This window comes from Bombina bombina, chromosome 2, assembly GCF_027579735.1.
Source record: "Bombina bombina isolate aBomBom1 chromosome 2, aBomBom1.pri, whole genome shotgun sequence".
Taxonomy (NCBI): Eukaryota; Metazoa; Chordata; class Amphibia; order Anura; family Bombinatoridae; genus Bombina; species Bombina bombina.
Window position 1 is genome coordinate 406,679,462 of NC_069500.1, and position 15,485 is coordinate 406,694,946.

Here is a 15,485-nt window from a genome sequence, read left to right on the forward strand (position 1 = left end):
ACAGTTAAACACAAACACTGCAGAAATGTAAAAATAACCATTGTCATTAAAGGATTACTTTCTGTTATAATTCTTAAGCTAAACAACTAACATATTAAAGTTAATAAACATTTAATTAAAACCTGACCTATATTTTCTCCAAAACGAAGTTTCATAACGTTCTAAAAGTTATATCTTTTATTCGCCGATGATGTCACGTTATCCTGCCCACTATTTTCAGCACTGCATGTTCAAAATACTTAAACCAATAACTTTGTGTTTAAAGCGCCATTTTGAAACCTAGGTATTGTAAACGGATTGGTACAGAGCAAAGGATACCCACGGAGTGGGTTTGGAAAACAATTAAATTTGCAGGCAAGATTTCTGATATACGGTAGAGATATGTTAATGAAATGCTATTGATAAAAAGCGTATTTGGGGTAGTTAGTTAGTAACAGGCATAGAAAATATTTACTTACAGTGGCCCTTTAAGGGTAAGAAAAATGAAAAATGGTCCAGTCATTAAGGGGTTAATTGACTTTACCATCCCTTATTTTATTTTTTTTGAGGATTTAGATTAGATGTATTGCAGACATTTTGAAATTACTTTTGTAATAAAGTTCAATAATAAAGATAAAATAACTACTGCAATAAACATCCCACCGTTAACTCACAGCATAATTGCAATGCTGGTGTAGCAGGCGTGACAGAGGCAGTATGGTTGCTAGGAGATGGCGAGGTCCTGTGACGCCGAACCGGAAGTGTCGCATCGTGATGAGCGGGGTCTCGGGTGGATCTTACTTAAACCAGAGGTAGGGAGGGCCTGGGACTTGGCATCGGTACCGTGGGAGTGAAAACTATTGTGTTGTGCATTTAGGCTAGACTGCGTAGTCGCGAGAGACGGAGTTTTGATACTGTTCTTAGGGCGCTGGCAGGGCGGGTTGTGTTTCAGAATTGGGTTAATTGATTCAGATGATCAGGAATTGCAGCGTGCAGTGACCTAGCATGGAGTAACAGCTGAATCCTGAGGGAAGGTGGCACCAGAGTTGTAGCTGCACTAGAATAACTAAATAAGGACAGGGTAGATGAGAGACTGCTGCCCACTGGGGAGCCGCCCGCCAAACCACTTACTGTGTGCGGCAAGGAAACTGTTGTGAGACTCTTCAGAGCGCCCACGGGAGAGGATTTGTTACTAATGGCTCTCTCCGGTAGCCAAGCCGGTTGGGAGGCTGTAGGAGGCTGGCCCGCACTTTTGGTTTGCGTGCTTGTGGCCTTGGTGAGTTGGCTCATTCGCCTGGCTAAGAGGAGAAATACGAAGCAGCCGCCACCACCACATTGCAGCCCACAGTCCAGTGGGGAAATGCTGCTAGGTGAGAAGAGAGCTACAACTAAGCTGCTTCACCCTATGCATGTTGCTAACCCTTTTGCTTACTATTATTTATCAAAAGAGCTAATTGAGAGTACCGCGTACTAATCGTGACATAGCGCTTCAGTGCCCCCTGCTGTGTATTTGGACTTTTTTTTTTTTTTATTATAAACTAACTTTTCCTGTGTGTTTGTACTAGCCATGTACATAGCTAATGGCAGTTTGCAACAGGAACCCCATTGTATTTAGCCTTAAAGAAACATTCCAACCAAAGTTGGAATCCACATTGATGCATTTCTGTTTTGAATAGAAACATTTTTGTAATATACATGTATTGGCAAAAATGCAACTAATAAAAGCAATAGCGGTTTCAAAAGTGTATTTAAAGTGAATGTAAAGTTTGCGATATGAGTGCCAGGTTTTTAAAAATCCTATTTAAAAACAGGGGCACTTTCATTCATCAAACTTTACATTTCACTGATTTTGTTAAAATACTTTTTCTTCTTGAAAACCCTGCCTGTAGCAAGCCTCTTCATACGTCAGCAATAATGATTCTGGCATCCTTCAATCACAGCTTACCCCCCCCCCCCCCCCCCCGAAATCATTGCCTAAAGCAAAGCCAGGATTGTCATTTCTGACGTAGGAAGAGGCTTGCGATGAGTGGGGGGAATCGATGGAAACTGCTTTCACGAAGAAAATTTAAGTATTTTAACAAAACCAGTGAAATGTAAAGTTTGATGAATGAAAGTGCTCCTGTTTTTAATTGGATTATTAAAATCCAGGCACTGGTTCTTCAAAATTTCCATTCACTTTGTATGCACGGCACTAGCTCAGACAACCTAAGGAAGGTGCTTGTACCATCTGGTAATGACTCGGTTTGTTAACTGCTGACCTGATACAACCCCCACTGGTGCTCTGAACATGGAGAATATATAGCTATGCTTCACATGCAGAAAAAAGTGATAACTTTTACTAGAAGCATTTTTGCTAATTCAATGTATATTGCAAATATGTTTATTCAAAGATGAAATCCATCTATGTGCATTTAAATCTTGACTGGAATTCCCTTTAAGGCCTGATAATGGAAAAAGTGAATGTAAAGTTGATATTAGCTCAAGTATACGATTGAAGTTAAAAAATGAATACTTTCATTCATGAAATCTTTAGTATATACTTTACTTCAGAGATAATTCACATGAAACACTATAAGGATAAGAGCTGATCCTCCACCCTCAACCAGACTCTTGTGCAATCAACTACGATAATCATTGTTTTCCCCCCCGGGCCGTGACATTTGTGGAAAGGTTTTGCATCCACTACAGGTGCATAATCATAGACATGTCTGTAAATAAAGAACCTGTAGTGGGTGCAAAACATGTCAGACGTATCCTGTTAGTCTTCCTGTCATTTTTTTGGTGTCTTGTTTGTTAGGATTTGCATCCTCTTTTTAATGTACCAAACAAGTTTGGAATTAAAGATTGATTTTTTATTTTTTTTAACATACCAGTGAGTTCCTGCATTTTGTCTTTTGCCATTTGGATTTATGGTGTGATTCTGCCACAGCTATGGAGCTCTGAGCCTGAACAATTGCACTTCTGGCAATCTTGTTCTATTCGGGAACTGTTGAATCTATTGGGAACTATCATTCCTGAGACACCGGGTACTTCCTCTTCCTGTCTGCATGCAATGATTAGTTGATTGCAGATGAGTCATCTCAATCGATTGCTGAATATAACGGGTGGAGGATTGGCTCTTATCCGTATAGCGTTTCATGTTACATATTTCTGAAGAGAAGTATATTCTAAACATTTCATGAATGAAAGTCTCATTTTTTTAATTTCTATCGTATGACTTGAGCTAATAAGCTCAACTTTACATTCACTTTAATGGCAATACATTAAAATTCATTTGAATGATTTGTAATGTAGGTGTCTCTCCTTCACATCCAGAAACCTCCATAACCAGATAAACCTATCTCAAGCTAAACTGTTACTTTCTAAAATGATTTGAGTGTCCTCACAGTAAGGAAAAGTCGTATATATGTGTGTGTGTGTGTGTATATATATATATATATATATATATATATATATTATGTATGTATGTGTGTGTTACCTATGAAATACAAATAGCTTACATTTTGTGCTTGTAGTAACCATAATCCTTTAGCGTAAACCCACACACAATTTAACATGCATCAAACCTTCTCCACTAAATGGAACCATTGGTATCACTTTTTAATAAAATATTTTTCCAAGCAGCCATAGGTCGCTTGTAATGGTCTGAAGTTTGATGCTATTGTAGGAGCATGCACCTACTCTTGACTTTATTTGCTTGGTACATAATGAAAAACATCTAATCAAGGGCCTTTTGTTGTCTCCGGAAAACTTTAAAAAAGTGCTTTATAATTTTCAGTGTAAAAAATTGTACAGTGGAAGAACTTTATCAAACTAGTTGGCACTATGTTCATGTATGGTGCTGCCTTCTAGGCAAATAATGTGAGGTATACAATTGGTGATTTTAAACTTTCCAATTTTATTTATGATCACATTTGTTTAATTTCTTTGGTATCCTTTGTTGAAGGAGCAGCAATGCACTTCTGGGTGCTAGCTTAACACATCAGGCAAGCCAATGACAAGAGACATATATGTGCAGCCACAGCTAGCAACTAGTCCCATAGTGCTTTGCTGCTCCTGAGCTTCCCTAGGTGTTTGTCATCAAAGGATACCTAGGTATGTATGTCAACAAAGGATACCAAGAGATTGAAGTAAATTACGTTCTAGAAGTACATTGGATTCTCTATCTGATCCATGCAATTTTGAGGTCAGTATCCCTTTAAAAGGCATCTTGATTATGTTTATTTGCTTCATTGTTGCAAAGGGCCAGCTGCAAATTAGCTGTTGTACTTATTAGAAAATCACATGGAAAATGCAAATATTCACATAAGAGAATTCTTAAAGATCAAAGTTCATTTGATAGCTAGCAACAGATACAAGTATCAGAAATGACTGCCATGCACTAAATCTTTCCAATTACAAAACCCAGACACATTTTGGAAAGTTGGTCAGGTAAACTACAGCACACTTGGTGGGACACGCTTGCTAAAATAAAATATAAACTGCTTTGTCAATCTCTTTTTATTTTATGAAATATCTCACTATGTAGCCCTGGTTAAGGGATTAAAGGGACAGTGCACTGTATAATTGTTTTTCCATTAATTTATTTTTAATGACTTGTTATACCAGCTGCAGAGTATAAAATTATGAGAAATTGAGTTTTCAGGTTTTTGTGAATATGAATTGGCTGATTTTGTGCATTTAAACCACAGCCTATGACATTGTGTTGAGCTTGCAGGTAATATATCTCATTTTATCACTTTATGTACACACACTTGCTTCCTTAGCTTACATGTCAGTAATCCAAAGCTCAATACTTAGAACAATGGAAAATTAAGATTTTATTACTTAACTATTCTGCACCCCTCTCAGAATGTAATTTCTACTGATGGCTGTGTTTACATAGGCTTGTCAATAGCAAAGACAATAAAACGTTATTTGTAGAGCGCCAACAGATTCCGCAGCGCTAAACAAACTTGAAGGTCAGCCAGCAATAGAAGTAAGAAGACCCCTAATGAAGATTTTAAAATATTTGCTTTTGTTATAAATATCTGCAGTGCATTTTTGCATGGTAACAGTTAGGGGAATGTGTTGCTATCCTTATAGCTTTTACTTTCATGGAAGTTCTGATTAAAGGCCCGATGGTGACATGGACCAAAATCGCTCACTTCATGGACTTATAAACATTATATTGTAATGTGCATGTTTCTTATTCACATCCAGGAACCTGCATAGTGAAAACGGCACTCAAGCTAAAATTCTGAGACTTTGCAGCACTGACGACTTCTTAGATAATCTTGCCAGAGGGGAGAGTTTTACATCAATGATGCCACAATGTTGTTGTTTTTTTTTATTTTAAAGACTATTTTTCTAAATTTATTTTCCAGTGATTAGCTAGTTTTTTTTTTTTTTTCTTCCTAAATGTTGTCCGTATTCCTGACTACACTTGCAGTGTTTCCTGTGTGTGGAGAGAATAAACGTGTTAGGGAAAAGGGATGTTAGCCAGAGGCCTTGTGACTAACGGGGAATAGTACAATACCTGATTTAACTTTTTAAAACCCCAGGATATTAACTGTTGTAAATTTGGATATCTTCAGTTACCCTAATTTTGTTTAATTTATACCAAACTCAGAACCAGTTAATACATTCTAGACTGGAGATGGTGAACTTTGGCACCCCAGATGTTTCAGAAATACATTTCCCATGATGCTTGATTGGATTTCAGAGTTCCTTAGGATCATGGGAAATGTAGTTCTGAAACATCTGGAGTACCAAGGTTTGCCATCAGTAATGTGGTAGCGCTGTCAGAGCACTATATTTAGAGAACCATAATTACATACAACATAGCACAGATCGATATGATTAAAAAAATGTAATCTGAGAGATGTCTCAATGCTTCTTACAAATACTGAAATTGTGATGTTCAATAAAATCCAAAATGAAATCATGATTTAAACAATAAAGAGAAATCCCTACACATACAGTTCTAGTAGATTAGGTGGAAGTGTGCTGCATTTTCACATACAATGTTGTTTCTTGTGGATGTTTAAAAGAGTCTAATAAGTTGTTAGGGTTTTTACTTGTAGGTATAATACATTTCTGGCATGTGTATATTTCACAATTGTGTAATAAACTCTGAGCATATTTGACCATTCTTTAGAGTATGGGTTAGCTCAGAGCTAAGTTTATTGGTTTTATAACCTATTTACAAAATGGGCTGTTCCTATCTTGTCATCTGTGGTTTCCTAAGCAGAACACTTTAATCTGGACATATTTTTATGACTGGAATCTGCTATTTTGGTCAAAGGACTGGCAGTTATAAAATAAATAGACGTAGCCATCTGATCACTTCAGGCTACCATTCCCAAGGCTGCTGGTGAAAAAAAAATCTGTGTAAAAGTATGTTCCCATTCCCTCTTAAAATTGACAATCTTTAATTAAAGCACTGAAATGCATGCTGGGAGTGTAAAACTCAGTTTTGTGTTAAAATAAAAAACATAGTATTTTGACATTTAGTATCTTGGGACACACAACATTTTTATACTTAATTTTACATTGTGCAAATTAATACACCTATCCCTATAAGTCCAAAGTGTCTTTAATTCCCATTGCTAAATGCAATAACCTCTCTCAGTTTCAGACAATTATGTATTGCTGGCAGCTGTGTATATGCAAGTGCCTTGTTTGCCTAGGTCAAAAGTACGACCTTGATTGATGGTCATATCTACTTTTGAAGAGCGGTCACATACATTTGTGTGTCATTTTTTTTTTATGTCCCACTTTCGGGTGTATGAATTTAATGCTATTGTGAATCAGTGAAAATGAAGGCTATTCCATTCAGTGTTCAGAAGTCCTTTCTTTTAAGTTTTAATATCTGGAGGCACAATACAGTAGTGATCCAAAGAATGACTCAATGGAAAACTCTATTTTAGACCTATAAGCATAACACAACCAACATTCCAAAATGTGTCTGGGTTTTGTAACTGGCAAGATTTAGTGCATGGCAGTCATTTCTGATACTTGTATCTGTTGCTAGCTATCAAATGAACTTTTAAACTTTTCAAAGAATTCTCTTATGTGAATATTTGCATTTTCTATGTTAACTATATAGAATTTGATGCTGAATAATAAATAGAAAAACACATCCAACAGACAGCTTATCTGGAAGATATTTTAATCATATGTCTAATTTGTATTTTCTCTTCTAGTGGAGCATAGCATGGATACAATCCTTAGCCAGCTTAAACTCCTAAACCCAGATCAGCTTCGGGAAGAAATAATAAAAACTGGCCTGACGTGTGGGCCAATTACATCTACTACCAGATTCATTTTTGAGAAGAAGTTAGCACGAGCAATTTTAGAGCAACAGGGAATAGACTTGGAGACATTAAATTGTTCCAATGGCAGTGCAGCAGCTGGTAATAGCTCTGATGATCGTGACTTTGGATACAATGTTGGATTGAACCCACCTGCTGAAGAGGCCACTGCAACAGAAACTAATTATTTTGTCCCTGGAAAGTTGTCAGATTACTCTGAGAAATGTGCTGAAATTGCCAAGGAACCTTCAATATATTATGCAGTCTGTCCTGTGTTTGAGGACTCACCGGCTAAAGATGGTGAGTAATTCTGCTAAAAAGATGTAAAAAAAAAAAAAAAAAAGTACAGAAAATGTGCAATGGAGAATCAATTGGTTAGCATAATTGCATGCTATATGATTGCTTCCGTAACTTTTTTTTTCCCCTTTCTTATTCTGATAATTTTATTTCCAACCTCTTCTTCAACCTCCAGCAACATTTGCTATAAAATCCTTTTTTTCTACTTGCTCAGTAAAGGTAAAGAGATACAAACCCTAACTTATTGCTGTAGGCACAGTAAGAACCCTCTGATAATTTATCAGTACAACATTGTTGCTATATGCAGATTTCTTAGTGTTTAAATATTTTATTCAACTCGTAAAGTGGTTAACTTCTCAAGTGTTAGGCACCCTCATTAGTACAGGGTGGGACTTCAGGTGCATGTGGAGGGCAGGCAGGTTGGTTAACTGCTTCCTACAGTGCACAGGAGGTTACGGAGTACCTCACTGCACAACACGCTCAATCACTACTTCACTGCACACGTCACTGCACAACACGCTCAATCACTGCTATATTCCACACCTCACTGCACAGAAGGCTCAATCACTGCTTTACCTCACTACACCGTAAACTCAATATCTGCTTCATTCCACACATCACTGCTTCACAGCACGCTCAAGTACTGCTTCACTGCACCCTCAAGCACTGCTTCACAGCACGCTCAAGCACTTGTTCACAGCACGCTCAAGCACTGCTTCACCTCACTACACAGCACGCTCAAGCACTGCTTCACCTCACTACACCACACACTCAATCACTGCTTCACCTCACTGCATAGCACACTCAATGACTGCTTCATTCCTCACTGCACACCACGTTCAATCATTGCTTCACCACATGCTCAATCACTGCTTCACCTCACTGCACAGCAAGCTCAATCACTGCTTCACCTCACTACACTGCACGCTCAATCACTGCTTCACCCCACACCTCACTACACTGCACGCTCAATCACAGCTTCACCCCACACCTCACTGCACAGCACGCTCAATCACTGCTTCACCCCACACCTCACTGCACAGCACGCTCAATCACTGCTTCACCCCACACCTCACTGCACGCTCAATCACTGCTTCACCTCACTACACTGCACGCTCAATCACTGCTTCACCCCACACCTCACTGCACGCTCAAACACTACTTCACCCCACTGCACAGTAAGCTCAATCACTGCTTCACCCCACACCTCACTGCACAGCATGCTCAATCACTGCTTCACCCTACACCTCACTGCACAGCACGCTCAATCACTGCTTCACCCCATACCTCACTGCACGCTCAATCACTGCTTCACCTCACTACACTGCACGCTCAATCACTGCTTTACCCCACACCTCACAGCACGCTCAAACACTACTTCACCCCACTGCACAGTAAGCTCAATCACTGCTTCACACCTCACTGCACAGCATGCTCAATCACTTCTTCACCCCACACCTCACTGCACAGCACGCTCAATCACTGCTTCACCCCACACCTCACTGCACGCTCAATCACTGCTTCACCTCACTACACTGCACGCTCAATCACTGCTTCACCCCACACCTCACTGCACAGCACGCTCAATCACTGCTTCACCCCACACCTCACTGCACAGCACGCTCAATCACTGCTTCACCCCACACCTCACTGCACAGCACGCTCAATCACTGCTTCACCCCACACCTCACTGCACAGCACGCTCAATCACTGCTTCACCTCACTGCACAGCACGCTCAATCACTGCTTCACCCCACACCTCACTGCACGCTCAATCACTGCTTCACCTCACTACACTGCACGCTCAATCACTGCTTCACCCCACACCTCACTGCACGCTCAAACACTACTTCACCCCACTACACAGTAAGCTCAATCACTGCTTCACCCCACACCTCACTGCACAGCATGCTCAATCACTTCTTCACCCCACACCTCACTGAACAGTAAGCTCAATCACTGCTTCACCCCACACCTTACTGCACAGCACGCTCAATCACTGCTTCACCCCACACCTTACTGCACAGCACGCTCAATCACTGCTTCACCCCACACCTTACTGCACAGCACGCTCAGTCACTGCTTCACCCCACACCTCACTGCACAGTAAGCTCAATAACTGCTTCACCCCACACCTTACTGCACAGCACGCTCAATCACTGCTTCACCCCACACCTTACTGCACAGCACGCTCAATCACTGCTTCACCCCACACCTCACTGCACAGCACGCTCAATCACTGCTTCACCCCACACCTCACTGCACAGCACGCTCAATCACTGCTTCACCTCACTGCACAGCACGCTCAATCACTGCTTCACCTCACTGCACAGTAAGCTCAATCACTGCTTCACCCCACACCTTACTGCACAGCACGCTCAATCAATACTTCACCCCACACCTCACAGCACGCTCAATCACTGCTTCACCTCACTACACTGCACGCTCAATCACTGCTTCACCCCACACCTCACTGCACAGCACGCTCAATGACTGCTTCACCCCACTACACAGGACGCTCAATGACTGCTTCACCCCACTACACAGCACGCTCAATGACTGCTTCATCCCACACCTCACAGCACACTCATTGACTGCTTCACACCTCACTGCACAGTAAGCTCAATCACTGCTTCACCCCACACCTCACTGCACAGCATGCTCAATCACTTCTTCACCCCACACCTCACTGAACAGTAAGCTCAATCACTGCTTCACCCCACACCTTACTGCACAGCACGCTCAATCACTGCTTCACCCCACACCTTACTGCACAGCACGCTCAGTCACTGCTTCACCCCACACCTCACTGCACAGTAAGCTCAATCACTGCTTCACCCCACACCTTACTGCACAGCACGCTCAATCACTGCTTCACCCCACACCTTACTGCACAGCACGCTCAATCACTGCTTCACAGCACACCTCACTGCACAGCACGCTCAATCACTGCTTCACCCCACACCTCACTGCACAGCACGCTCAATCACTGCTTCACCTCACTGCACAGCACGCTCAATCACTGCTTCACCTCACTGCACAGTAAGCTCAATCACTGCTTCACCCCACACCTTACTGCACAGCACGCTCAATCAATACTTCACCCCACACCTCACAGCACGCTCAATCACTGCTTCACCTCACTACACTGCACGCTCAATCACTGCTTCACCCCACACCTCACTGCACAGCACGCTCAATGACTGCTTCACCCCACTACACAGGACGCTCAATGACTGCTTCACCCCACTACACAGCACGCTCAATGACTGCTTCATCCCACACCTCACAGCACACTCATTGACTGCTTCACACCTCACTGTACAGCACACTCATTGACTGCTTCACACCTCACTGCACATCTCGCTCGAAGTCTGCTTCGCCCCACTGCACAGCTCGCTCGAAGTCTGCTTCGCCCCACTGCACAGCTCGCTCGAAGTCTGCTTCGCCATTTCCCAGTACATATAGTATTGGAATGAGAGTACTGTGGTTCCAGTTCCACATGCTCGGGCCAACATTGTGCCCAGATCCAGTCTGGCACAGCACAGATGCTGGACTAACACGTGAGTATATAGATAAATGGTTGAGCTACGATATTCAATATAATAAAACATTCCACATGGGTTGGTGCTTTTGTAAAGCTTTTCTGTAATATTAGCTATAAAAAGGCTCTCCATTTTTTCCCCCCCTCATGTTAGACGTTGTTTGGCAAATTTAAGCACTACTAGTTGAATGGGGAGTAGAGGAATAACATACCGGCTTGCGGTGTTATCCACAGAAAATGTGGTCAGCCGGTTGGCATGATGAAGTTGCTGGTGGGGGCAGTGTAACACTTTGCAATATTATAACATTTTCTGTTAATTATAAATGTTACTTAAGCTATCTAAAGCACACATTTTATACTTTGATATTAATTTGGTGTTAATTTTGTTTTTGCAGAAATTAACAAATTAAATATAAGCTTATTTTAGCTTAATATTGGCTTAAATGTTAGCCGGGTGGCTAGTAAATTAAGCTGAGTGGTGCACTCATTAAATAAGTGCTGGGGAGAACACTGGGCTTGCAAACACCAATTTATACAGGCTATATCATGCTGCAGATATAGATGGAAGTAAAGCTATTTACATATTTGTGTTTCTTTAGTGTACATAATGAATATTCTGAAACTACAATAGTGAGAGCTTGCAAGGGAGTGGAGTAGTATGACGTCTTTTCTTGTTTGAGCTGTGTAGCTGAAAATGAGGGAAGGCGAATGTGGAGGAAGCCAGAGACAAACTGTACTGGTACTTGCGTCATTACCATGGCCAGAACTAAAAGAGCAGATTAGTTATTCAGGGCTGCGTTAAGACATGTTGCTAAAGCAATTTGGTGCCAGCCCCCAGTTTTTAGTTGCTTCTGGAAACCTGATGCCCGTATTTATCGAGCACTGTTTTAAATTAAGTAATTTGAATGCATGCATACAAAGAGAAGTGCACTCACAGGAACGAACAACTGGCTCAATACCATTGTTAGCCTGTTCTATGGCGATTTACCACCTGGGTGCAGCTTTTTAGCCCAGTAATGCTTTTCACAGAGTAGATAATTATTACGGTCAGTCCAGCGCGGAAATACCAGGCAATTCCTCTCTGAACAAGGAACACAGCAACCCCAGAAGCTGCACCCAGGTGGTAAATCGCCATAGAACAGGCTAACAATAGTATTGAGCCAGTTGTTTGTTGCTATGAGTGTGCTTCTCTCTCTGTGTATTTAGTCTCCCTATGGGAAAAAGGGGAAACCAGACATGGACTCCTTGCTCAGTGTGCTTAGAGGAATATAGCTACACCTCACTGACGAGGCCCAATGAAGGCCGAAACGATTGTCTGGGGTTGCTGTGTTCCTTGTTCAGAGAGGAATTGCCTGGTATTTCGGCGCTGGACTGACCGTAATAGGCAGGATCAGACTGATATACTACAGGAAAGTTCTTTTCTGTGAAAAGCATTACTGGGCTAAAAGAAGCTGCACCCAGGTGGTAAATCGCCATAGAACAGGCTAACAATAGTATTGAGCTAGTTGTTCATTCCTGTGAGTGTGCTTCTCTGTGTGTATTTAATTTGAATGCATGACTGAATGATTTTAGTCTTTTTTTTTTTTGCAGCAATGAGAATTTTATATAGTGCAGCAATAATTAGTCTGATTTAAGTAACACTCAGTGCTCATCCCATATATCGCCTGAATCATAATAAATGTAGTCTTTGTATGACATTTTATATCACTATACCCAGCTAATAATTGCAATTTACAGGTAAGGCCAGCCAAGTTGAGCATTCTCCTTCTATACTTAGGTGTTCATTTTAGACCAGTTTATTGTCTAGATCTCCTGTCTGTTCAAATAGCTTGGAATACACCACATGACCATTTGCTGACAAGAACGTCAATCAATTTCACTTTTGTTTCAACATAATGCTTGTATGATAATCATTCAGGAGTATGTGCTATAGTTTGCATGGGAAAAACACCAGACTCCTACAGCTGGAGGTTAACCTTGTGTTAACACATGTGTTAGCAAACATGTTTTACCTGAAGGGAGGCTTGTTTCTTAGAAACGGTGTTGACATATAAGAAGATAATTTCACCATATTTTGATGAAATCAAGGTGGCTGTAAAACTAATAATATTTGTCTTTTTTAAAAAGGACTGAAAATTTACCATAATACTAGTGTTTTATTTTCTCTACATCACTAGCAATCACCACACTGGGTCTCTACCCCTCTTAAACATTAACAGGTGTAGTTCTGATGACCGTTTAGTACAGTGCTTGTCTCGACTAATTTGTGCTAAATCTAGTATCTAGAATTTTATACACACAGCTATTCTATAAATTCTATGCACACCATTCTAAAATGTGACTTCTTTCAGGAAGTGTATTGGGCTTAGAGAAGCACACAACAACCTGTGGTACTTTTATTTTGTTTCAGTGATTTACACTCTGTAATATACACATGAGGCTCTCTATTTCTTAGGAGCAATGCAATATAAAGTCCTCAGTACAGTATTGAAGAAATCTTTGTCTTTTTATTCAATCGCCTTGGTACAAAAATCATGCAACGTTTTGAGACTAGCTCTTATTCTTCAATACTGTGCTGTGGACTTTATATCGCATTGTACTATGTTGAGGGAATTTACTTAATCCCTGTCTACAACGGACCCAGCACATCACTAATAAATTATACATGAAGAGTGAGTGCTGGGTCCGTTGTATTCAATATATATATATTTCAAAGAAATAACTTGCACCCGGTTTCTTCAATAAGGATGTTACCACTGTATTCACATATTGTGGTACACTTCACATCCAAAAACATCCGTTTCGGTCCTGGTACCTTTATCAAGGATCATCCTTGATAAAGGTCCCAGGTGGAGGACCGAAACGTTGAACTTCTTCTCTCTTCTTCTCTCTTCTTCTCTCTTCTTCTCTCTTCTTCTCTCTTCTTCTCTCTTCTTCTCTCTTCTTCTCTCTTCTTCTCTCTTCTTCTCTCTTCTTCTCTCTTCTTCTCTCTTCTTCTTCTCCTCTCTTCTTCTCCTCTCTTCTTCTCCTCTCTTCTTCTCCTCTCTTCTTCTCCTCTCTTCTTCTCCTCTCTTCTTCTCCTCTCTTCTTCTCCTCTCTTCTTCTCCTCTCTTCTTCTCTCTTCTTCTCCTCTCTTCTTCTCCTCTTCTCCTCTCTTCTTCTCCTCTCTTCTTCTCCTCTCTTCTTCTTCTCTCTTCTTCTTCTCTCTTCTCTCTTCTTCTCTCTTCTTCTCCTCTCTTCTCCTCTCTTCTTCTCTCTTCTTCTCTCTTCTCCTCTCTTCTTCTCCTCTCTTCTTCTCCTCTCTTCTTCTCTCTTCTTCTCCTCTCTTCTTCTCCTCTCTTCTTCTCCTCTCTTCTTCTCCTCTCTTCTTCTCCTCTCTTCTTCTCCTCTCTTCTTCTCCTCTCTTCTTCTCCTCTCTTCTTCTCCTCTCTTCTTCTTCTCCTCTCTTCTCCTCTCTTCTTCTCCTCTCTTCTCCTCTCTTCTTCTCCTCTCTTCTCCTCTCTTCTTCTCCTCTCTTCTCCTCTCTTCTTCTCCTCTCTTCTTCTCCTCTCTTCTCCTCTCTTCTTCTCCTCTCTTCTCCTCTCTTCTCTCCTCTCATCCTTGTGGGATATCGCCTCCTGGTCAGCAGGAGGAGGCAAAGAGCAGCAGAGCTGTATATATAGCTCCTCCCTTCCCTCCCACTCTAGTCATTCTCTTTGCCTGTGTTAGTGATAGGAAGATCAGGAGACAAGGGACTCTCTTCTATGGTGGTTGTCGCTGGATCATCTATCCCAGGGAACATGCGGTGATAGTGACAACGGATGCCAGCCTGTTAGAATGGGGAGCAGTCTGGAACTCCTTAGGGGGTGTATGGACTCAGGCAGAGTCTCTCCTTCCCATCAATATCCTAGAGTTGAGAGCAATATTCAATGCGCTTCGGGCTTGGCCCCAGTTGACTTCGGTCCACTTCATCAGTTTCCAGTTGGACGTTATTACAACGGTAGCTTATATCAATCATCAGGGAGGAACAAGAAGTTCCTTAGCGATGACAGAAGTAGCCAGAATAACACTGTGGGCGGAGTCTCACTCATGCCATCTGTCAGCAATCCACATCCCAGGGGGGGAAAACTGGTAAGCAGATTTTCTGAGCAGACAGACATTTCATCCGGGGGAGTGGGGACTCCATCCGGAAGTATTTTCCAACCTAATTCTCAGATGGGGCAGGCCAGAGTTGGATCTCATGGCATCTCGTCAGAATGCCAAGCTTCCGAGATATGGGTCCAGGTCCAGGGATTCCCAGGCCGTGCTGATATATGACTTGGTGGTGTCTTGGTCTTTCAACCTAGCTTATGTATTCCCTCCGTTTGCTCTCCTTCCCTGGATAATTGCTC

General features: G+C 41.5%; 1 protein-coding gene across 2 annotated transcripts in view; it reads left to right on the forward strand.

The window, feature by feature from the left end:
- The first annotated feature begins 768 nt into the window (after positions 1-768).
- Positions 769-15,485, forward strand: part of ANKLE2 (ankyrin repeat and LEM domain containing 2) — a 263,181-nt gene continuing 248,464 nt past the window's right edge. Inside the window, exons 1-2 of one of the 2 annotated variants that reach the window (XM_053701894.1) lie at positions 769-791; positions 7,167-7,574. In XM_053701894.1, the coding sequence (XP_053557869.1) occupies positions 7,178-7,574 (397 nt within the window). In that variant the 5' untranslated portion in view covers positions 769-791; positions 7,167-7,177. The other variant, XM_053701893.1, reaches the window with a different exon arrangement.